The sequence below is a fragment of the Adiantum capillus-veneris genome, chromosome 3 (genome assembly GCF_014529385.1).
Source record: "Adiantum capillus-veneris isolate H3 chromosome 3, ASM1452938v2, whole genome shotgun sequence".
Classification (NCBI taxonomy): domain Eukaryota; kingdom Viridiplantae; phylum Streptophyta; class Polypodiopsida; order Polypodiales; family Pteridaceae; genus Adiantum; species Adiantum capillus-veneris.
In genome coordinates this window covers 154,457,923-154,482,332 of record NC_140933.1, presented here as the reverse complement: position 1 = coordinate 154,482,332, position 24,410 = coordinate 154,457,923, and the positions used below count along the sequence as shown (strand labels likewise).

The 24,410-nt window shown below is 40.5% G+C and overlaps 1 protein-coding gene across 8 annotated transcripts in view; it reads right to left on the bottom strand.

Annotated features, from left to right (window-relative positions):
• The window catches only part of LOC147461998 (uncharacterized), a 71,435-nt gene extending 69,333 nt beyond the window's left edge, over positions 1-2,102 (bottom strand). For 2 of the 8 annotated variants that reach the window (XM_086509469.1, XM_086509472.1), the window contains exon 1: positions 1,891-2,037. Coding sequence is in view for 2 of the 8 variants with exons in the window: in XM_086509468.1 (XP_086365594.1) it covers positions 1,891-1,985 (95 nt within the window). In the remaining 6 variants the exon portion in view is untranslated. Of the gene's footprint in view, positions 1-1,890 lie in introns of all 8 variants that reach the window. The other 6 variants (XR_015187665.1, XM_086509468.1, XM_086509466.1 and 3 more) reach the window with 6 other exon arrangements.
• Positions 2,103-24,410: the final 22,308 nt, after the last annotated feature.

Below are 24,410 nucleotides of genomic sequence, written 5' to 3'. Positions count from 1 at the left end.
TGCAGTTCTAATGCAGAATGGCCGAGTAGTCGCATATGAGAGCAGAATTCTTTTGAAGACTGAAAGAAACTTGCAAGTCTATGAGAAAGAATGGTTGGCAGTAATTCATGCTCTCACTAGTTGGAAACACTATCTGCTAGGGGCTGATTTTGTTGTCCAAACAGATCATCAAACCTTGCGATATTTTCTCACATAGACGAAGTTGTCCGAGAAGCACATGCGATGGGCAAACATCTTGTCAATGTTCCATTTTCAAATTGTGCATGTGCAAGGGAAAAAGAACGTGGTGGCTGATGCGTTGTCACGAAAGCCCCAAATTTCAGCAGTGTCAATTCCGTACCATTGTGAACTAGACGAAATGAAGACACAATATGCTGAAGATTCAGATTTTTCAAGGATCTATGACCAGCTTGTTGATGGGCAACATCATGGGCACTATATGCTTAAGAATGACTTTCTCAGATGCATGGAAAGTTATGCGTTACTAAACAGTTACGGCCAAAGATTTTGATGGAAAGTCATGCTCCACCTTATGCTGGGTATCGTGGAATTGATGCGACAATGAAAGGAGTTGAGGCATTCTTCTATTGGCCAGCTTTGCGTCAAGATGTTGATACGTTTGTAAGATCATGCTTAGTTTGCCAAAAAGTCAAATTTGACAGGCAAAAGCAACCGGGATTGTTGCAGCCATTGCCGATTCCTGATAGGCCATGGGAAAGCATAGAAATGGACTTTATCTTTGATCTTCCAAGAACGCAAACAGGCAATGATGGGATTTGGACTATCATTTGCAGGTTCAGTAAGCAGGCCCATTTCATTCCTGTTAGGAAGAAGATAAAGCCAGAACACATGGTCAAGATATTTATGAGCAATATCTTTAAATACCACGGGATGCCTCAGTCAATTGTCAGTGACAGGGATCCACGTATGACGAGTCTTTTCTGGAAGGCATTGTTTGAGAACATGGGCACTACGCTAAAGTTCTCTTCTTCGTTTCATCCGCAAACTGATGGACAGTCAGAAGAGGCAAATTCTACTGTCCTGGACCTACTCAAATGTTATGTGTCAGAGCACAAGGAAACTTGGGAACACCATCTTCCATTGGTGGAATATGCTTACAATAACACTGTGCATACATCAACGGGTAAGACACCATTTGAGATAGTGGAAGGAGGGAAGAAAGTCCCGCCCATTTTGCAGACTAAGGACAAGATATTTGAGACAGACAAGTATGTGCAAGATAGCTAACAAGGCTCAAGAGTCATACTCTAGGCATGCTAACAAGCATCGTCAAGATGTCTCGTTTATGGAGGTGACTGGGTGTATTTGAAGATCATGAAGCAAAGTCTCAGGCAAGTTAGTAAGCATGTCCTAAACTCTCTTTTCGTATGTATAGTCCGTTTCCGATCATAAAAGAGGTAGATGCTCTTTCCATGCAATTATCTTTGCCACCTTCTTGGACAAATGCGTACTGTGTTCCATGTTTCTTGGCTTAAATTGTTTCAAGATAACCTCCACGGAGCATTCCCAGAGTGGATCAACCAGAGATAGTTGATGAGCCAAAGTTATGGAGCCAGAATAGATTCTCTTGCATCGATTCAAGCCAGTTAAAAAAAACAAGAAAGCAATATTTCCTAAAGTCCAAGGATTAAGGGGCACATTAAGCTGATTTTTCATCAACTATCCAGAAATGCTAGCCTCATACAAGGGCTTGCTAAACCGTGAGACAAGCAAATGACCCGGGGAGAAAAAAAACGAAAACAACAGACAGGGTGAGAATAGGAAGAATGCCTTCAAAGCCCAACAAAACCCAAGTATAGTAGCCCAAACCCGCAGTCTTCTTCGATGACAGCTTGTGAGAGAGAGAGAGAGACAGTGAGAGAGGAGTACCAGTGCCATGAGCTGGCGTCATGCTGCTGCGTGGGAAGCGAACAGCAGCTTTCCAGCAAAAGGGTGAGGGTGGTGACGAGCAGCAATTTCCTCATCAAGATTCACCAGCGCAGTTTTTGCCAAGTTAAACAGTTGCAATTTTCCGGCCTAAAATTCAAATTGTTGGCCATCCACGTGGCTGAATTTTCAAACGAAGTTAATTTTTGCAATATCAAAATGGCTATTTGCCTCCTTCAGACAGGCAAGAGGGTCGGTCACACGATAGCAGGCTATTGAGCAATGAAGAGGAGGGTGCAACGGTCTAGGTGTGGTTGCAGGAGACGTGGCCATAGGGCCTTAATGGGCTGCAATCATTATCTCACGAGGAAGGCAAAGAGGAGGTGCATACCCAAATCTAGTGGCTAGAGATCAAAGGCTTTTGTAGTATCAATTATAACCCCAACCCTGGTGCCATAAGGCTCGGTGCTATTTTCATAAGATGCAAAGGAAGGCCTTTCTTCGGGAGTCCGGTCTTTGAGCGAGTTCAACTGAGCGAGTTTTTTTTTTCGGGGGGGGGGGGGGATGGGTCACCCTCCCTACCTCCCTTGCTCCTCCTCTTTAGCCTCCTTCTCCAACATCCTCCCTCTCCTCCACCTCCTCTCTCCATCTCCTCCTCTAACCGCCCTCCCTCTCTCCATCTTCTCCTCCTCCAACCGCCCTCCCTTCCTCAAGGTCCTTCTCTTCTCCCACTCACTGCTTCCCCTCCCACCCTCTCACTCTATAACCCCTCTTCCTTCATCCCTCTCGAGTCTCCTTTGGTCTCTCTCTCTCTCTCTCTCTCTCTCTCTCTCTCTCTCTCTCTCTCACACACACACACACACACACACACACACACACACACAAGGGCGGGAAGGGCTCTCTCTCCTTCCTTCCAGCGGTGAGAGGGGGGGGGAGAGGGGACGGGTGAAAGAGAGAGAGAGAGAGAGAGAGAGAGAGAGAGAGAGAGAGAGAGAGAGGCGAGAGGGACGGGGGGGGGGGGGGGGAGGTTGCCGCGACAAACGTCTCTAGCATAGCTCTTTGACACTAACATAATGTCAATACTCATGGAAGTGATTCGGATGGGGCACGAAGACTCTTTGAGGGTGTCAACCTCAAGAAGCGAACCTACAGAATGAAGTCATCTCTCACACTAGCAAATCTATCACTCTCAAACCTAGAAATTTGTATATGTCCTATGTCATCGTACTCGGTCGTCACGCCATTTCGTCACTCAAACGAAGTCCAAATGCTACGAAACTTTAGGAGGAGGTCTAAGACACCTAGGGTGCTATCCTACCAAGTTTAGTCGCAATCCGAGGAGGTATCAAAATCACGATCCATCATGATCAAGCTCCTAAAAACTACAACAGAACATACCATAAAGGTCACCCTATGGTCTAGGAACACTCTCCAATGGTCGAAACGTCAAAAAACAACCATTAACGCATTCAAAACAGCTGATTTAGCTCGCTAACACATAATCGCGAACCACAACGGATTTGACAATATCACACTTAATTGAAAGAGGAATAGATAAGGAACACAATGAAAGTTTCGGAATCGAAATCAGATTATTAGAGCTCAAGAAAGATTGATTACAAAGCGCATGAGAGTAGCCACTCTCAGTCGTACGCTCCAAAACTCAAAAGCCTTTGATAATGATAATGTGTGTCCTTTCCCACATACAAAAAATGAGCTTTATGCCTAGAGCTTTCTTGGCCAGGGGGGCCGGCTTTACAAGGCTTAGACTCATTTACAAACTTTACAACTTAGATTTGGCATAAACTCACTCAGAGGTTGACAACAATCGGAGACTCTCAATTAATACAAAGCTTTCCCTGATAAATAATGATGGGAAATCAAAAATTTAGGGGTCATAATGAAGGGTTCGACTAAGAGGGTGCCCGTCTTGTCCATCTACCAACTTTCCTCCCTTCCCAGTCTTTTCACGCCCTCCTGCAAACTTGGTCCTGGTCTTTGTCTTTGTCTTTGTCTTTGGCTCTGACAACAATTGGTCTTCACTTTGATTTGTTAGAGTCTTTAGTAGTCAAATGTCCTTCTTTCCAACGTCTTTGTGAGTAGATTGAACTTGTCTGCTCACGTCACTTGTCATAATAACTAATATCTAATTCTCCTAAATGATTTTCTCATGTTAAACTGATCATTTAATATGGGAAAGTGCCAAGGGAGAAAAAGTTAGAATATTGGTTAAGCTGGCAGACCGTCCACAGTAGGGATCCAAAGGAGGAAAATAGGGATCCAAAGGGGGGGCCATCTGCAAAAGAGAAATGTGCAACAATGGGGTTTAAGACCCTAAGGTTTAGCCCATTAAGACTTCCAAAATGCTAAGGTTCCAAAAATCAAAGGTTGTGTCCAATGGTCAAAGCTTAGTTAAATTGGATGCTTTGTGTGTGTACAAAAAAGTCTTCATGATTCCTACATAGGAGGGGGCGAGCCCTATAAGTAGGGGATGAGAGAGAAACACACACACACACACACACACACACACACACACACACACACACACACACACTCACAAGCTTCCTTTACACAAAGGGAATGAGGGACACATGTCAGCTCCCTAGCCTAGATGCCCACAAGGTGCACTCAAATCCTATTGGATGGCCATGGAGGTGGACCAATGAGAATTAGGCTAGAGTAAATCTAGTTTAATTAAATTAAAAACACTTAATAAAAGAACCAATAAGAATTAAGCTCTCTAGAAGACTATTGGACAGTCTCCCAAGGGGTCCAATGAGCATTCAGCAACCCAATGGCTTGCCTGATTCCTATTGGCCACAAGATAAAGGGGTCCAATGAGAATTTAGTTGCATTAATTAATTACCTAAAGCTCTCACAAAAGGGGAAAGGGGGAACATGTCAGAAGACTATCACTTATGCTACTTAATTCTCATTGGCTAAGCTTGGAGAGGTCCAATGGGGTGTTAGCATGAGTAATTTGCATGAGGGGTCGACCAAGAGAGAGAGGGGGCTGAATTTCTCAAGGCATTATTCCACACACACTCACACTAGCTCATGTGTGAAGCAAGAAGACTCTCTCTCTCCTTCTCAAGCTTTAATGAAAAGCTTATCACCTACTCCAAGCTTGTGACAAGGGAGGCCTACACCAACAACTCTTGGCTTTGTGATGCAAATCCAACCAAGAGCCAAGCTTCAATGCATGCTCATCTCCTCTACCATGCTAATTACTAAGCTATGCTATGCTAATATGAGTGATTATATGAGGAGATGTACATCTTTCTCATAAGACTACTCATTCTTCCTCTCAATATACTCTCATATCCCGCTAGCTCTCACCATCTTCGAAGGTGTGTGAGGTCTTGGGTCTGAGACCGTGAGGGAATTGATGTTGTGTTTTATAAGTGTTTTGCTTAGTGCTTGAAGCTTCCATCTTCATTGCACTAGCTAGTTATTGAAGGAACACAAAGAATTGTATTGTAAAATGTCTCTCTTGATGGGGGAAACCTATAATACAAAGCCTTTTGGAGGGGGGTCCTGCTCCATGTAAATCCGGTCAACTGTTGTCAATAGCTTAATTTCTCTCTCTTTTGAAGTTTTGTTCATGCCTATCTAACTAGGTGTTATGCTTTTTGTTGCTCTCTCCACCCAAGCACTCTTGTTATGCTCATTAGGAACCTATTCTAATGAAATGCTCACTATGTTCATGTTATTTTCGCTACACACAAGTTACTAGGCCATTAATTGTTACATTGGTATCAGAGCACAAGGTTTCTCTTTTCTTGCTCAAGAAGGGAGGTCCTCAAGCTAGCTATAAATGGTTGTTATTATTAATTGTAATTGAGTGAGTAGAATAGGGATTTTTCAACCTTGTAGTGTGCCTGCCTTCGTGCAGATAACGGGGCATCACCCGTCGAGAGCTATGGTCTTAATAGTGGAGTCCTATTGGGCTTGCCTACGGCTTAACCACTATTGAGCTATTAGAAGCTTGACAGGAGCCAGTGTTGTTTGGTGTTGAAAGACCCTCTCTTTTATTCCTTGCAATTAATGGTATTCGAGCCACGGGTACAGTAGCTTGAGTGCTTTTCTAAAGGGGTAAAGAGGAGTAGCAACTAGGGCTTGAAGTGCCAAAGTATACCTAAAAAAGTTTACACCTAAAGTTGTTAGAATGGCTAACTATAGTAAAGACAGTGAAATTAATGTTGATAGCTTTGATTTTGCTAATGAGCAGGCTACTAATGATGCCCCTATGCTTGTTAACTACCTTGTTTCTAGGCTTCAACAAGCCATGGGCAATCCATCCCTCCAAAGTGAAGTGCAATGACAGCTTCATGCTCATGGGATTCTCCTAGCTCCCCACCATGACGAGAGAGTACCTAGGAAGCCTCCTTGTGAGACTTCCAAAAGAGGCCTCTCTCCGATTCGGGAAGAAGAAGAGGAACCATACGAAGGGCTCAAAAATTTTCTTCTTGATGATGCATCTCCTTCTCAAAGGAGAACTCAAGAGCCCCCACCGAAGGAACGAGAAAGAAGTGAGTCTCCTACCACCTCGACGGAGATGGCTCGACGAAGACAACGGGCAAAACGCTCTCCATCACCTCCTAAACGGAGAAGACCATCGCACACTTCTCCACACCATAATTTAAAGAGGGATGACAAAAAGCAAGAGAAAAAAAAGGCGAGAAAGAGGTCACCCTCTTCCTTATCTTCTTCACCTTCTTCCTCTTATGAAGAAATTGATGGTACGGACAAAGAGAACCAAGGCAAGAAAAAGGTGAGAAAGAGGTCACCCTCTTCTCCATCTTCCTCAAATTCTTCATCTTCTAAAGAAAGCGATGGTGTAACTTTGAACCATAAAAAAGAAGAGGCCATAGGAAATCCTATGCCGCGTGGAAGAGATCGTCCAAGCTCAATAAGTTCAAAGAGGGAGGAAAGAGCATCTCTTTCCTTACCTACGATGGCACCTTTGGTGCTACGGAAAAAGTCTTGGCCTTTATCCTACAATTCGATGCGGCGTTTGGAGATGAGGGCTTCACGGAGTCCTGTAAGCTACGCCATGTAGCTATGCACTTTCAAAAGTCCGCCAGGCAATGGTGGTCTAGCCTATGGGCAAACGGTGAAGTTCCACGAACATGGAAAGCTTTGAGAACTTCCATTATGAAGCAATTTTTGGCCATTGATGCCAAAGACAAAGTACTCACTGAATGGCGAAGCTTAAAATTCTCTCCCTATAAATCCATTCACAAATATGTAGACGTCTTTTGGGATTTACATCTCAAAGCCACTGTCTTCAAAAAGATGGATTTTGGAGAGCAAAACAACAATTTTGTGCGGGCTTAACTGAAGAAATGGCGGAGTATGTCAACTCCCAAAGGCCACGCACCATATCTGCTTTTATACACCATACTATGGTGGCTTCTCAAATCAATTTCCAAACAGGGGCTAAGAGAAATTCTAAGACCACAGAAAACAAGGGTTCCAATGAGCCTAAGGGGAAGGACAATGTCCAAAAGTCTCGTAAGGGCAAAAAGCTAAGGAGAAGGGAGTTTACAAAGGCAAAAACAAACTTTCTCCTGAAGAGCTTGAGCATTATCGCAAGGATAACCGATGTTTCAAGTGCAGTGAGCAAGGGCATGCGTACCACGCTTGTCCCCAAAAGAACACCCGCCATGAGCCTCCTAGAGCTACCTTGGTTGAAATCCAAGAAGAGGAAGCTCACCACAAAGGATCTCCTCTATGCCATGCTTGGGGAAAGGTAAGAGAACATGATACTTTATTCTCTTTGATCCTAGTTCTACTCACAATTTCATATCCACAGAGTCGGCCACCAAGCTACGCATCCAAGCGTATGAGATGGGAGATGTCCTACCCTCAGATGGGGTGCTTTCAAGGGGCAAGAAGCTTCAGTCACTCCCTTAATTGGGAAATTGAGGCTCCATGTCCAAAGATATGTGGACAAAGAGGACTTCTCTATCTCTCCTCTCAAGCACGAGGATGTAATCCTAGGGGCACCATGGTTTGATTGCATGGCTGCCAATCTACTTTAGGTTCAGGGAAAAAGATATGTCTTAGATGCTGAGGAAATGGGTAACACCATACCCATTGTACCTATGCAAGCTTTTAATAAGTCAATAAAGAGCTCTATTTCCGTGTACATGATTTTTGTTAAAGATTCTCAAAATGAACCTAATGCTTTACCAAAAGAAAATATAAACAACCACAAGGAATTAGAGTTATCCGATTTTCTCAAGGGGTTTCAAGATGTCTTTATTGACGACATCCCTTGTGAACTACCTCCTAAACGAGGCAATGATGACCATACAATTGAACTCCTTCCAGGAAGTTCACCGCCTAATAAACCTCCGTATAGAGTTTCTCAAGCTCAACAAGAGGAGATTATGCGGCAAGTGCATGAGTTAGTTGAGAAGGGCATGGTTAAGCCTAGCTCATCTCCATTTTGCTCACCCATGTTACTAGTGAAAAAGAAAGATGGCACATATCGTGTGTGTGTCGACTATAGGCCACTAAATAGGATCACTATCAAAAATAAGTTTCCAGTTCCACGGGTAGAAGACCTATTTGATAAGCTACAAGGGTCCACCTACTTCAGTAGGATTGACCTAAAAAGTGGCTACCATCAAATAAGGATAGTTGATCAAGATATTGTAAAGACCGCATTTTGCACTATGTTTAGTCTTTACAAATACATTGTCATGCCTTTTGGCTTGACCAATGCACCAGCCACATTCATCCGCTTGAGAGAAGCTATTTAGGCGTCACCGAACCTTCACTGGAGTGTTCTTTGATGATATTATCATCTACTCTAATTCACTAGATGAACACAAGCAACACCTCCAGTTAATATTTCAAGTCTTAAGAGATAATAAACTTTATGTTAATCGAAAGAAAAGTGAGTTTTTCTTACAAGAGATCTAGTATTTAGGTCACATAATCTCTCAAGATGGCATCCAAATGGATCCATCAAAGTTAGAGGTAATAAAATGATGGCCTAAACCAAGGAATCTTCATGAACTAAGAAGCTTTATAGGTATGTGTGTATACTATAGACGCTTCATAGAAAAGTTCTCATTAATAGCAGGACCATTACATGACCTAACAAATAAAAACGTTAGGTATACATGGTCTGCCGAGGAGAACAATGCTTTGGATAAGCTTATCTCTCAACCTGTGCTTACACTGCCGGATCTCTCAAAGCCATTTGAGGTCTAGTGTGATGCTTGTGGTGATTGCCTTGGAGCTGTTTTGCTCCAAGAAGGGCACGCCATAGCCTATGAGTTGAAGGCTCGACCCTGTTGAGCAAGCTCTAGGCATATATGAAAAGGAACTCCTCGCAGTTCTACATGCCTTAGACTCATGGAAGCACTATTTATTGGGGACTCCTTTCATTCTGCGGACGAATCACCAAAGCCTTAAGTACTTCATGACGCAGACCAAGCTCTCTGACAAACAAATGAGGTGGGAAAATTTCCTTTTGCAATTTCATTTTCATATTGCTCACATTGCTGGCAAGCATAATCAAGTAGCCAATGCACTCTCAAGATGACCGAGAGTGAATTCGATTTCCATAGCAACTCACAATGATTTATCCATAGTATGCTATTGATCCCAATTTTAGAGATGTGATTTCAGCCCTTGCACTAGGGAAGAAAGAGGAACCATTTACTTTACAAGATGGTTATCTTCTCTACGGCAATAGGCTATGCGTTACTAACTCACCACGTGACAAAGCAATGTATGAATCCCATGCTCCTCCTTATGCAAGGCATAGAGGGATTCAGTCTACCCTAAAAGGGATTGAAATATATTTCTATTGGCATTACCATGAAAGCAAACATACAAGAGTATGTTTCTAAATGTGTGGTATGCCAAAAAGACAAAGTTTGATAGAGGGAAGCAACATGGATTGCTTCAACCTTTGCCAATCCCTAATTCACCATGGGAGAGCATATCCATGGATTTTATCTTTGGATTGCCTAAGTCTATCCATGGGAATACGGGAATATGGACGATAGTAGACAGGTTCGGTAATAAACAACCTCATTTTATACCTATCAAAAAGACTATCAAAGCCCATCAAAGGGCAACCCTCTTCATTTCACAAATTTTCAAGTACCATGGCATGCCAATGTCCATAGTGTCGGATAGAGATCCTAGAATGACCAGTAATTTCTAGAAGGGTCTCTTTGAGAATTTGGGGACAAGGCTAAATTTCTCTTCGGCCTATCACCCGCAAACGGGTGGCCAAAGTGAAATAGCTAACCTAACAATTCTTAATCTACTAAAAGCCTATGTAACGGAAGTAGATCAAAGGTCCCAATGGGAGAATTACTTATTCAAAGTGGAGTATGCCTACAATAATATTGTACATAATTCCACGGGAAAAGCACCTTTTGAGGTAATTGAGGGAAGATAAAAAAGTCCCTTGCTACTCAAAGATCTTCGTTGCAGATGAGTACAGCCGAGACCTACAAGAATCTTTCCAAAGATTAAGGATGCTATCTCTATCTTACAGCAAAGGCAAAAGGCTGCTGCTAATAAGCATAGAAGAGCCCAAGATTTAAAGAAAATGATTGGGTCTTACTTAAATTTCCAAAGGCTCGATTAAGGCACACGACGGGCAAGAATCCTACAGGACATCAAAAGTACTATGCTAAGTTAGTAAAAAGGTACTATGGTCCCTTCCAGATTCTTAGATCAATCAATGAGATGGCCTACCAACTCAAGTTGCCCAGCCATTGGCTCATACAAAATGCTTTTCATGTGAGCCTACTAAAGCCTTACAAAGGAGAGCCACGTCAAGAACCAACTATTGAAGACCCACCAGAGATTGAGGACCAAGAAGAGGTGTTGCAGCTCGAGTCCATTCTCCAACATGAAGACAAGGTATTAAGGGGTGGTAAGACTATTCGATGATATCTTATTAAGTTTAAGAATTATCCTTTTGAAGATGCTAAATGGATGCAAGGCATACAATTAAAGGATAACCTAAACCTTGTCAATGCTTACAATGCTTCCCTAGAGTAAGAAAATGTACAAATGTTTAAAATGCACAAAGTTTTTGTCTTATACAACTCTCTTTTTCTTTATTGTACACAAATGTGAAGTAGTATACATGCTTAGAATCAAGTTTGCGGAGACGACGTCTCCCAAACACCAAGTAGAGCTTGTCACTCTACTATGGAAGATTGATAGGACTAATGTGCAGACATGCTTGCAACAGCTTAGACTCTCAAGCGCCAAATGGACTAGTCATCCATTTTGGAACGATGTCGTAGGGTACGATAGGGATCCTCTACCCGCTAGAAAAAGGACTAATGAATAGGGTTTATCTTCTCTACCCCATAGTCGACGACGCCTATGATTTCAAGAGAGAGGTAATGTCATAATAACTAATATCTAATTCTCTTAAATGATTTTCTCATGTTACACTGATCATTTAATATGGGGAAGTGCGAGGGGAGAAAAAGCTAGAATATTGGTTAAGCTGGCAAACCGGCCACAATAGGGATCCAAAGGAGGGAAAATAGGGATCCAAAGGGGGGGGCCCATCTGCAAAAGAGCAATGTGCAACAATGGGCTTTAAAGACCCTAAGGTTCAGTCCATTAAGACTTCCAAAATGCTAAGGTTCCAAAAATCAAAGGTTGTGTCCAATGGTCAAAGCTTAGTTAAATTGGATACTTTGTGTGTGTACAAAAAAGTCTTCATGATTCCTAATAGGAGGGGGCGAGCCCTGTAAGTAGGGGATGAGAGAGAAACACACACACACACACTCACAAGATTCCTTTACACAAAGGGGATGAGGAACACATGTTAGCTCCCTAGCCCAGATGCCCACAAGGTGCACCCAAATCCTCTTGGATGGCCATGGAGGTGGACCAATGAGAATTAGGCTAGAGTAAATCTAGTTTAATTAATTTAAAAACTCTTAATAAAAGAACCAATAAGAATTAAGCTCTCTAGAAGACTATTGGACAGTCTCCCAAGGGGTCCAATGAGCATTCAACAGCCCAATGGCTTGCCTGATTCCTATTGGCCACAAGACAAAGGGGTCCAATGAGAGTTTAGTTGCATCAATTAATTACTTAAAGCTCTCACAAAAGGGGAAAGGGGGACACATGTCAGAAGGCTATTGCTTATGCTACTTTATTCTCATTAGCTAAGCTTGGAGAGGTCCAATGGGGTGTCAGCATGAGTAATTTGCATGAGGGGTCGACCAAGAGAGAGAGGGGGGCTGAATTTCTCAAGGCATTATTCCACACACACCCACACTAGCTCATGTGTGAAGCAAGAAGACTCTCTCTCTCCTTCTCAAGCTTTAATGGAAAGCTTATCACCTACTCCAAGCTTGTGACAAGGGAGGCCTACACCAACAACTCTTGGATTTGTGATGCAAATCCAACCAAGAGCCAAGCTTGAATGCATGCTCATCTCCTCTACCATACTAATTAGTAAGCTATGCTATGCTAATATGAGTGATTATGTGAGGAGATGTACATATTTCTCATAAGACTACTCCTTCTTCCTCTCAATCTACTCTCATACCCCGCTAGCTCTCACCATCTTCGAAGGTGTGTGAGGTCTTGGGTCTGAGACCGTGAGGGAATTGATGTTGTGTTTTATAAATGTTTTTCTTAGTGCTTGAATCTTCCATCTTCATTACACTAGCTAGTTATTGAAGGAACACAAAGAATTGTATTGTAAAATGTCTCTCTTGATGGGGGAAACCTATAATACAAAGCCTTTTGGAGGGGGGACTGGCTCCATGTAAATCCGGTCAATTGTTGTCAATAGCTTAATTTCTCTCTCTTTTGAAGTTTTGTTCATGGCTATCTAACTAGGTGTTATGATTTTTGTTGCTCTCTCTACCCAAGCACTCTTGTTATGATCATTAGGAACCTATTCTAATGAAATGCTCACTATGTTCATGTTATTTTCCCCTACACACAAGTTACTAGGCCATTAAATGTTACATCACTATCTCTGTCTGGGTTGCCAACTCCGTGAAAGGGTTGTTCATTATGACGCTTTGATAGGCAATGTGGCGGGGCAGGTAGATCCTTTGTCATGGGGTTGAAGATGGTAGAATCCATCTCAAAGAATGTGGTAATGAATGCCTCTTTGAATGTTTGTAGGCATTGTGAGGGCAGGAACATGACGCGAGCGTACAACCCCATGATCACATCGGTTCTGGGAATTTTTGTCTCCATATTCCAACATAAACCTCTTGTGCCCTCCAAGAACACGTGCCATGGGTGTTCTGCTGCCTCGATGACCTCAAATGCAGTGATGCAGGTAAGCCTTTTGGCAATTTTACAAGCAACTGACACATGAGATCTGGGACATCACGCATTTGTGTTATTACCCCTCGTAGCGAATGAACCATATAGTGTTATGAAGGTGGAAAGTTTTCGGTCGGATTTAATATGATTGGGTAATTTAGTACCAATGATCTTTTGCTTTGCCAGGCATAGTAGATGTCCCAGGATCGCCTTCTATTGGTGGGACAAAACGTCGAGTTGATCATGAGATGCTATAGTGCATTTATGTATATGGTCTCATCCTGTGGCCTCTTTTATCGAACCATCTCTTTCACCATAGGGGTTGATTCTCTAGAACTATGAGTGCTTGATCTACTATCACCGATACGTCTTTGTAATCCCCCTTTTGGTTTGGCTCGAGAGTGGGCAATAGATTCTTCTTCCACAGGATGGCCTCTTGCTTCATGAGTGGTAGTGGAATCATGTCATGGGAAAAATTATTTACCACTTCATCTGGCCTAATCATCTAATTCCAGTACCTTGAGCTAAGTTGCATTTATACGTCTGAATAATGAATTTTATAGGTATAAAGTGTGATTAAACATTGTATTCCCGTATAAAATGCATTTAACTGTGTAAAGTATTTATAGTTCGATCGAAAAATATTTCAATCAAATTTTTTTTTGATCGAACTGCTAATTTATATAAAAAAGAAAAAGGCGCCGACAGTTCGAGCGAACGATCATGTTTCAGCTTTTGTTGACTAGTTAGAGCACTTGGAGAGTACCTACAGAACACTTAGAGAGCTACCTTAGGTGATCATTATGTCATTTCTTAATTGTTTTTGTTATTTTTAATTAACTTTTTATCTTATGATAACCCTATTGTTGAAGAGCACAGTCTCACACTTTGGGGTTGGTGTGCAGGTCAATACATTGTTCCTGACTGTGTAGACCAAAGCATCACATTGCAGAAACGGTTTAGCTTAGGTTGTTTTCCTGGTTGTGTAGACCATCGCATGCAAGAGAGTTAGAAAATTCACATTTTTTTCTAACTGTGCAGACCATTGTGTCGCGCTGTAGGAAAAATACAAAGAGGGTTAGATTCAACAACTCTAGTTGTGCAAACTGTCGGGTTGCACTGTAGAGACGGTTTAGGGTTTAGTAATCGATCTATCTCTAGATGTCCTCACACTGTAGAGATGGCGCAAAAGTTGATACACTTCTTTGCAATGAAGTAATTGATCACTTGGTCAGTACAAGGCATTACAAATTCAATGAGAAATAAAATGTTGCATTGTCACCACATTATTATATTTACGCACACACAGATGTTTAAATGCTTGTTTTTAATCATGTTTGAGTGTGTTTAAATATGATAGATATGTCAATTGTGTATGTTTTCTATTCCTCATTGAATTTTTAGTCGTTTATTTTGAACAAGTGACATTAATACATAGTCCAGATAAAAAAAACGCTTTGTCTCTGACCGTGCATACCACCGTATCGCACTGCAGGGAGGGCTTGAATACAAATGCTCTACCTTTGGTTGTGCAGACCATCGTGTCGCACTGTGAAGAGGACGTCACTAGTGATTGACGTACAATGAAGTAACTAATCTATCCAAAACCATTCATTACAACATCATTTTGAAATAAAATTTATGCGTTATTTGTGCACATCTTCTATTTCTAACCGAGTTTGTAATCGGTCATTTTGGAAAAGGTTACATGCTTTATTTTATAGTCCAAATAAGTGTATGTCTTATCTCTGACTAGGCAGACCATCGTGTTGCACTGCAGAAAGGACCATGGTTTATATATACACCTTGTCCTTGGTTGTGCAGACCTTTGCATTGATTGTAGGGAGGGTTGTGTTTTTTTAAGCATTTTGTTTTGAGTTATTTACATCAATTAAGATCTTTTTATGTTTATGTTTCATGTCCTTTATTTTTATGACATTTTCCTGTATAAACATTTAGATTTACTTCTCTCATGTGCTTTTCAAAATTCCAGCCATGGTAGAAACAAAGTTGTCACTTGCTCAACCTAAAGTCGTAATTGATGATCTTGTACTCTATCTATACCATGTTTTAGAGGATCATCTACGATGAACATTTAATCCACTTATGTCAAAGTTTGAGGATTTCATTACGAAGCTTGTGAGACATTGTTTCATTGAGCTCAAAGCCTCATTTTCTTTGATGCAATATGACCCGATCATACTGACAAATGGAGTCATGCATTTAAAATCGTCAGGACCTTGGAGAGTATCCAACGTCCTGAGACGCCCAAGACTCTCCCAAGGATTCTAGATCGAAGGCAACTAATTTCATAGCTACATTCAGGGTTTAAGGGCAAAAGCAGATAAGAAGACTCCTCCAAACATCCAAGGACTGAAGAGGAAGGTACAACTGCTCATGGAGCAGTTGTTGAATCTATCAACCAAACTCTAGGAGTAGTCACATCTTCTACATGTCCCTCTATTACAGAGGAAAATGCTATAGATGAAAGCCTAACCCCCCCATCCTTCACTTGCTTGGAAATTTTTTTGTTTTTCGCCTATACTTGGCAAAGGTCGCTTTGCTGTTGTGAAGCAGGTGACGGTGACACATCCAGAATTCAAGGATGTAGTGTATGCGGCCAAGATTTACAAGCTCATGCCGCATGGAAAATCTCCCATACAAATGGCACTAGGAGAGGGCACTGCCATGACTATTCAACATCGTGGTATGATCCTCACAAAAGCTCTTATGCTCCATAGCATAAAGCCAATGCTCAATGGATACAAGGATGCCATCACAATGGGAGCAAATTATCCATAAGAGAGGTCCAATACACCTCTGGCAACTTGGAGCTGTTTATTGAGAACATCTTACCAATCACAAATTCCCTCTTGCAAACGCTAAAATTTTTGCACAACCAAGATGCTAAAATTTCTGGCAAGGGACGACCGGAAGAACAAGTCCACGCTCAAGAGAAAAATGGAGGAGAGCCTCCGCGCAAGAAGGGATTCACTTACCTCCTCAAAGAGACAGCAAGCCTTGAGCAATTGGCTAGCCAAGGCATTGAACTTGCCAACCAAGGAGAGACTATACAATCATTGCACGCTCAATGTGAAGCATTAGAAGCCGAGAATATTGGATTGAAGCAAAAACTATCATGATATGAAGCAAAGTTTGGACCCTTTGAAGAAGATATATTGCAAGCAGGGACAAGTGAATCCATGGGAACATATGAGTTTCGCTTGTCGAAGATCATGGGAGATTACACCCAAGATCTAAGCTAGATCTTCTCTAATTTCTCTTTTCGTAAAAGTCCACACTTTTAGAAATAACCAAATTAATGTAATTACTTTTTGTTAGAGAGAGAGAGAGAGAGAGAGAGAGAGAGAGAGAGAGAGAGAGAGAGAGAGAGAGAGATGTCTAACACTCAAGAGATTTAATTGATTAATAATGTCGCTTATACATAATTTGGAGTGTCAATCATAGGCACCAAGTCATCTACTTCCTCCGCATTTGAACAATTTGGATCCACATCTTCAAGATCCACTCAATTTCATCATCAGAGGGGGCTTCATTTCTGCTCACAACCACCAAATAGGTGCACTCATTGTCTTGATTGCATTTATGTGCCATGGATCTCCAAACATTCTTTCCTTGTTGGTGTAAACTATCTTCTATAAGCAACCCTGCCATCTAAATCACCCAGTAATTGAACACACACTTTCTTAAAATTATTGATGACCTTGTTATTAGATTGATTGTGCATTTGAAACTTTGGATCCAACACAAAGCTTGCTCCATGTAATGGGGTGTGTAATTGATCACACCATTTCTCAACAAAAGAGACCATCATGTTTTTCTCTCTTACTACAAAGGACATACTCTCTTTCAGCTTGTGAACAACTTCATGCATGTACTTGAATAACCTCGCCCAAATATGAATGCATCATGGTCAACCAAGCACACTAGATGCACGAAGGGATCTGTAACATTGATAATTTTTTCCACATTTGTCCAAAAAATAGGAGAGTCCACAAGCTGAAAGCACTTAGTGACTGCAGGCTCATAGTGAGGATACTTGTCAATCCAAATATCCCATCTTCTTTTTGAAACTATTTCACAAAGGGACGGCTTTACCTGTTGCAACGTATCAAGAATGTAAAAAGTTGTTGCAAATCGTTTTTCACAAAAGATCTACAAATTCTTGCTAGCTGATTTAGTTTTAAAAAGATCATTTTTTTTTACTCACAAGATCTACAAATTCTTGCTAGTTGATTTAGTTCTAAAAAGATCATAAGTAAAGGCATGCTCTCTAATGAACCTGACAACATGATTAGCGTCTATTAAAGTCCGTCTCAATGACGACACTTTTCCAAAGTCTTTGAGAAGAAAATTCAAAGTGTGGGTAGCACATGGAACCCAAGGTAAGCTCAGGATACTTTCTTTCAATTGCGCGCCCTCCACCTTTATACTTAGATGCATTGTCTGAGACAATGGCAGTAACATTTTTGGACCCACCAGCTTTCAAAATTGCACCACTAAAAAATTGCTTGTTTTTTCTTTCAAAGATGTATCAATTGCTCCAATGAAAATGGATCCCCTAGGACAAATTAACATCACATTTATCAAGGGGTTTTTTTCTAGAAAATTTGTCCATCCATCAAGAGCAATTGTACATCCATACTGTGGCACATACTCAAGCACTTTGCACTTCAAAATACTCTCTATTGAAGCTTTGACTTTGTCTAAATATTATGTATGCATCTTGTTATAATCAGGTGCCACAAACCCTTTCTTCGATGTGATCATCAAAGCATCTTTGAAGATGGGATTACGGATAACATTAAAGGGGATTCCGCAAGCGACAAAGGCTTGAGTCCACTTGAGATGTAGCTCAAGCAACCATTGCTTGTCAATTTCTTGATGTAAAGTAGCAGTACTATACGCATGTTGACCACAAACTGGTGCTACACCACATCCTTTTAAATGGTAAGTGGTAGGTATGTGGTTTGAACCACCAGAGGCTTGATTGTATGTAGTAGTAGCATGGGAGCATTGTTCACCCCCTTCTGCACACACGAGGGACTGGCTTACTTCATCTTCAAAAGTCATCTCCACATCCCTCTCGCTTAATGAATTAAATATTTTTGAATCAAACCTTTTTTTCCCCTTCGGCAAGTATTCTCTTTTCTTTGAGCGCCCATTCATGAAATTTTTCAACGATACCTTTTGGGAGTTTTGCAAGCTAGCACATTTCTAGGTATTTTGAACACATGTTCTTTAATTTTGTGTGCATTCCCGCTAAATTTTTGGCCACAAGACTTACACCTCAACCTCAATGAGGTATTTCATGCTAGCAATTCATTTACCGATGCTATTTTTCTTGCAAAAATCACCTCCAGTGTGAGCATTGCTCTATACTTGGCAGGCAATCACTAGCTTAGTTTACTTAAGTTACTTTTAAGTGTGAGAATGGCTCAACATAAAGAAGTAACTACAAAATTAAATAAAATTAAATTACTTTCAAGTGTGAATTTTTCTATACATGGTGAGCATTCACTAAATCTACTCTAGCCAATAAATTATCCACAAAATATAATCCAATTTATCTAAATATCAAATTTAAACCTAATTTTGTATCTTTTTACTAACATAATCTTACTTCTAAATGAAAACTCAATAAATACAAATTTTTTCCTTTGATTTTGGTTTTTAGAGTTCACCTTTAGGTTGAACTCAATGCAATTAGTTCAATAAAGAAGCCTACAATGGAAAAGGACTCGCGGTTCATGTAAATATAAAACAATTTATTTGATCAAAATATAGTTGGATCCAACTATATTTTGATCGAACTACTAAGCAATCAAACTATACGGTGATTTTACTACCAACCAGATAAATTGTCAATCCAACAAATAGAGAAGTTGACTGGCCACTACATTGGCTGTCTCAAAAGAATTACCATGTATGCAATGCAAGCTCAGCCAATCTATTATGTAGCCTACTCTACTTGGAACACAATGTATTCTCTTTCCTACAATGCAATGCAACCTGTTAAGCCAAATGTGCAATACAACTCTCTACTCAATGCAATAAGAAGGGATGTATATCCTCCCTGACTGTAGGATGGAGACAATATGTGTGCACAAATAACTACCCCAATCCTGCTCTTCTACTCTATACCTACTATTATGCACAACCTAATTAGCAAAACTAAGATTCAAAATACACCACACATTTATTAAGCAAGCAAGATTTAGAACCACCATTGATTAGCTACATCAAAGACACATTGCAATGATAAAGAGAGCAAAAATCATTTGTTGTATCGCATAAGCACACCCATTTCATAGAAGCGAGATGTAGGACTCAATAGATATAAACAAAGTGAAGCACTTGAAAGAATATGGAAGCTATGATCTTCTTGGTGAACACAAAATCTTTTAGGCTCTTGATGTTACTAGCTCTCCAACTTTGGAACCCTCAAAATGACTCAAAAAGAGCTATTTAACAATGGGATCATAAAACTAGGGTTCATACATGACCAGCCAAATCCATTTTAAAAATGGTTTTTAGGGCTCTCTAAACACCACAAAATCACATAAAGATTACACAAGCTTCTTGATCCTCTTCCAATTCCATTTGATCCAAAAAATAGAGTTTACTTACACAAGAAATAGGGCTAGGATAGTTACAATCACTTTGGGCAGAATAGTGGCTCTTGGCCAAAATCTTCAACAAAAATGCTGACTTTCTTCCCCTTGATTCCAATCCATTGCAATCCCTCTTCACTTTGTATCTTCCAAGCGCTTTAGCAGCTTTTTAGTGATTGATATACATTTCTAACTTATGTGCACTTTTGCGCACACAACTCCCCTTGGTGAGTCAGCACTTAATCATGGGAGGCTGTTTAAACATTGATTTACATTAGACTCGGAAAGGAAGTGTGGTGAATCATCAACCTTCTGATTTCTCTTGTATCTTCTTTTCCCCATACATCCTATTGGTGGTGGACATGGTTGACACCTCTCTGATGGTGGTGGTGGCGATAGGTCTAGTGTCTTTTGCATGTCAAGTTTGTTTTTTATTTGAATTGCAATGGGCAACATGCTTTGGAGGTGCCTTGTTTTGGTGTGATCACTTTCCAAAGCCCATATCATATCTCATGAGTTAATAAGAGAGGATTATTAATACTCAAACTTGTATAATTTTATTTATACATTAAAGGGGTTGGGGGTTTTAAAATAGATCTATAGTGTTAGATATAGCATGTATATTGCAATATTTCTATTACTCTTTTGAATGCATGTTATATAGGGAGATTTTGATGAGTGATCACCCCATGTGGCTTGTTAGGGTGTGCCAATCAAGCTAGGTGAGCTTATCTCCTCAAGGGAGAGTGGCACCCTTGCTATCGAGCCTTTTGTCTGGCCATATCTAAATCATTGTTTTCTAGTTGGTCAATATGTCCTTGAATATTTGCAAAAAACTTTGACTAGAGTTGAGGCATAAAATTTCTCTCCGGCTCTAATGATGCCAAAGCTTGGTTTACCTCGTTATATCTTCTTTTTCTTACCTCAATGTCCCCTTGACAATAAGGGTATAATGGCCTTTCTTTGCGTAGTGCTTCCAATCAATGCATGGGATAGGAATTGGCATTGAAAGAAGCATGGGTCTCAAAGAACTGAAAAAGCCCAGTCTCGAACAAATCTTCAATTGCAAGAAGTTAATGGCCTTGCAAAGATTTCTTGCATGATGCATTCTGTCACAAATAGGTTGTTTGTCTCAAAATCCATACTCTGACGGGGTTTGAGCCATCAATTTCTCTTAGACTCCAATGCTGCTAAGGCTTGGTTCACCTTGTTTTACCTTCTTCTTCTTTTTACATCCCCTTGCCAGTTAGGGTATAATGGTCTTTATTTTGGTGTTTGGCATAGTGATTCCAGTCAATGCATAGGATATGCATTGGTGACCTTGAAAGAAGCATGGATCTCAAAGAACTAAAGAAGCCTAGTCTGCACCATCTCCTCACCTGCAAGAAGGTGATGCTTAGGAAGATTTGTGCCCTTGCAAAGAATCTTTGCATGGTGTACTCTTCCACCAGTAGGTTGTTTGGCTCAAAATCCATACCTTGCTCCATGACACTCAATCTATAGTGAATGGGGTGCACTAGTGCTAGGTCTCTGCCATCTTCAATTAGTTTTATGAGCACCGACAAGAACTTCATCATTAGCTAGACTCCAACCTCTACAAGGGATGCTCACATTCTTGGCATATCTCTTGCCACTTGAAGGAACCATTCTTCAATCAATTGTTTATTGGGAGGAAGTGGAGAGAACTTTGGAATTTTTTTTGCTAAGGGATAGTTATTTCTTACCATCCTCATCTCATCACATGTATGGTGGAAATGACTAGGGTAGTACGTGTGATCAACCCTCTTTTCCCTCATAGAACTGTAGTCAACTTTGAAAAGTTTTTGCTAAGGGATACTTCTTTCTCACCATCCTCATTTCATCACATGTGTGGTGGAAATGAGTAGGGTAGTATGTGTGATCAACCCTCTTTTCCCTTGTAGAATCGTAGTCAACATTTCAAATTTCAAGGAATCTTCTGAATAATCCATCTACCACTCAAACAAACCTTCACTAAAACTCTTTTTTGTTATCATTCTTGAACGGCCACCAAGCAATTTGTATCCAACTTGTGTTGGAGAAGCATGATACATTTGCCAATATTTCCACTTTGTTGATCTTCATTCTCAAAATTGCCTTGGGCCAATAGATGACATCATTGTCAAGTTGTTAGAGGCAAAGATCTTTCATTGTGTCTAGGAGTTTAGCTATTTCCACCACTTGTCTCTTTTGAACCATTGTCAAAACACCAAAGGCTATTCGTACATACTTCCATGGCTACCTTGATTCTTCCAAGTCCCCGCTAGCTTTCTTTGAAAGTGACCAAACCTATATATCCACAATAGAAGCTTTTGACCCCATCTGTAGTGCTTCCATGTATGTGGTTCTCTTAAGTTGCTCCACTTTCAACCTTTCTCAAATCTTTTGTTTCTTTTTCTTCCTTTTCTTTGGCTTCTTCTATTTTCTTCAATATTATCTCTTCATTAATGGCCCTTGTAGCTTTCTTCACTCTATGTATAGTCTCTTTCATGGCAGTTTATTGAGCTTGGTTAGCCAAAATTTTATTCTTCTCCATTTCTTTTTCCATTACTTGGAGTCTTTGTTTCAACTCTTCATTTTTTCCACTCAGTCTAGCTCTTTCTTCTTGATCTCTCTTGAGAATTATTGCATAATCCTCGAGTTTCCTTTTGCATTCACTAACCTCCATGTATGAGACTGAATGGGTGGTTGAGGCCTGAAATTGTAGCTTAATCTATTGTGAATCAAGGAATCCAAGGCTGTCACATTGGTGTTTCTTGGGTAGACACAAGCTACATTTATAACAAAGCATTGTCCTATTTTGCTAAGTTTTTACCTTCTGAGCAATAGCTAGTTGAGCCTTAATTTATTCGTCGCGGGGTCCTCTCTTATAAAAAGAGCATGCCACCTTCTAGCAGAGAGTCTTAGAAAACCCTCTATTTACACGTGGTATATGGTAATTATGACCCCCCTTCTTATTCTTATGAGACTTGTAGTGAACAATGTTATTATAGCCTTATCTTACATATAATTTGAAAGTACACTAGGATGATAGTGTTGTGTAGTAAATCTCTCTTTTGTGATTTTTGGCATTAATTTATGTGAATATACCTTCAAAAGATTCTCCTTATTTTTAAGCCTCATATAACCCTAAAACCATAAGAGATAACAAAACTTAAGAAGTACTTGAGATGCAATCCTCAATGGAAATGTGTTGGTACAGATAGACTTGAGTTGATCTATGTGAAAAGGGTCTAGGTTTTATAATATCAGAAACTAACTTTCGACCAATATTAGATAAGAATAATAAATATTGAGCTAGCAGTGTTGGTGTCTGATGTATATATCCTACTCTTTGTCTATATATCTGAAGGGGAGATATATGGTTTTGATAGTCTTCATAGAGACAATATATGTTCCTCTCCTTCCAATACATCTCTATCGCTTCTCTTTCCCCTATCCTCTTTCTCCCTCATGTGTGACTTGTATCCCACCCCCTACTTATAAGCTTGGAAGATAAAATAATAGGGGCCCTACAAGTAACCTACATGCTTATCTAGCTTTTTGAACACCCCCCCCCCCCCCCCCCCCCCCCCCCCCCCCCCCCCCCCCCCCCCCCCCTCTTTTTGCATTTACATAATATGATACGTTTTCCATGGTTGATCCCCCAAGAATTCTTCATTTTATTTGGCAATCACCTTTGAAAACTTTGTTGCTTCTTTAATGTCCATTAACATTTGCTTCTATCTTTCCATGATCTTCTATTTGTTTTTTTTACCATCCTTTTCCTTATTCAACTATTTCTTTAGGATCCTCTTTCTTTCTTGTGTTCTATGAGCGGCTTTTCAAATTCTATTATTGCAATCTCCCTTTGGGTGTCCATGATGCGATTTTTGCAATGTATTGCTCTATAACCGACAATAGGATTTTTCTCTATTGGAGGCCCTTTCTCTAAATCGTGTTATGTCATAGAAGCACCTATTTATTAGATTCCCCACAATACCTAGCTTCGGTTCTCCTAGATCCTTGGGTACAAGGAAGGCTAGATAGAACTTTCTAGCCTCCACTACCTTTTTGTTATGCTCAAGCAAAATTGGTCCACTGGAAAACGTCATTGAACAATAGCCAAACCAATGGAGAAAATGCATTCATGATCATGCAAACTTTTACGTCAATATCTCGTCTTTAGTAGGTGGTCCTTCCTTCATTTGTTCTTGTTGTCTCTGCAAGCTCTGTGCCAGTTTTGTATCATCCTTTTTAGATCATTTACCCACTAGTCTACATGGTATTGGAAATCTAGATTTGATTCCATGGATAGTTTGTCGGCTATTGTTTCTTAGTCTCTAGCTCAATTTCTTCATCTATTACCTCCTCTTGTGTCTTCTTGACACGGTATTTCCCTTCTACAAGCTAGAGAATCTTTCATGGATTTCCCGTCTTGTTGAGCTCTTGTTCCACCATATTTTGACTTCCGTTATCGCCATAAATCTTCAACTTTTCCTTTTGTGCTTCTTTTAGGGAATCCTAATTCTAGCATTGAGGAACATATCCTCCATCTTACATACCTCATCTAGAATCACTTAGACAAGC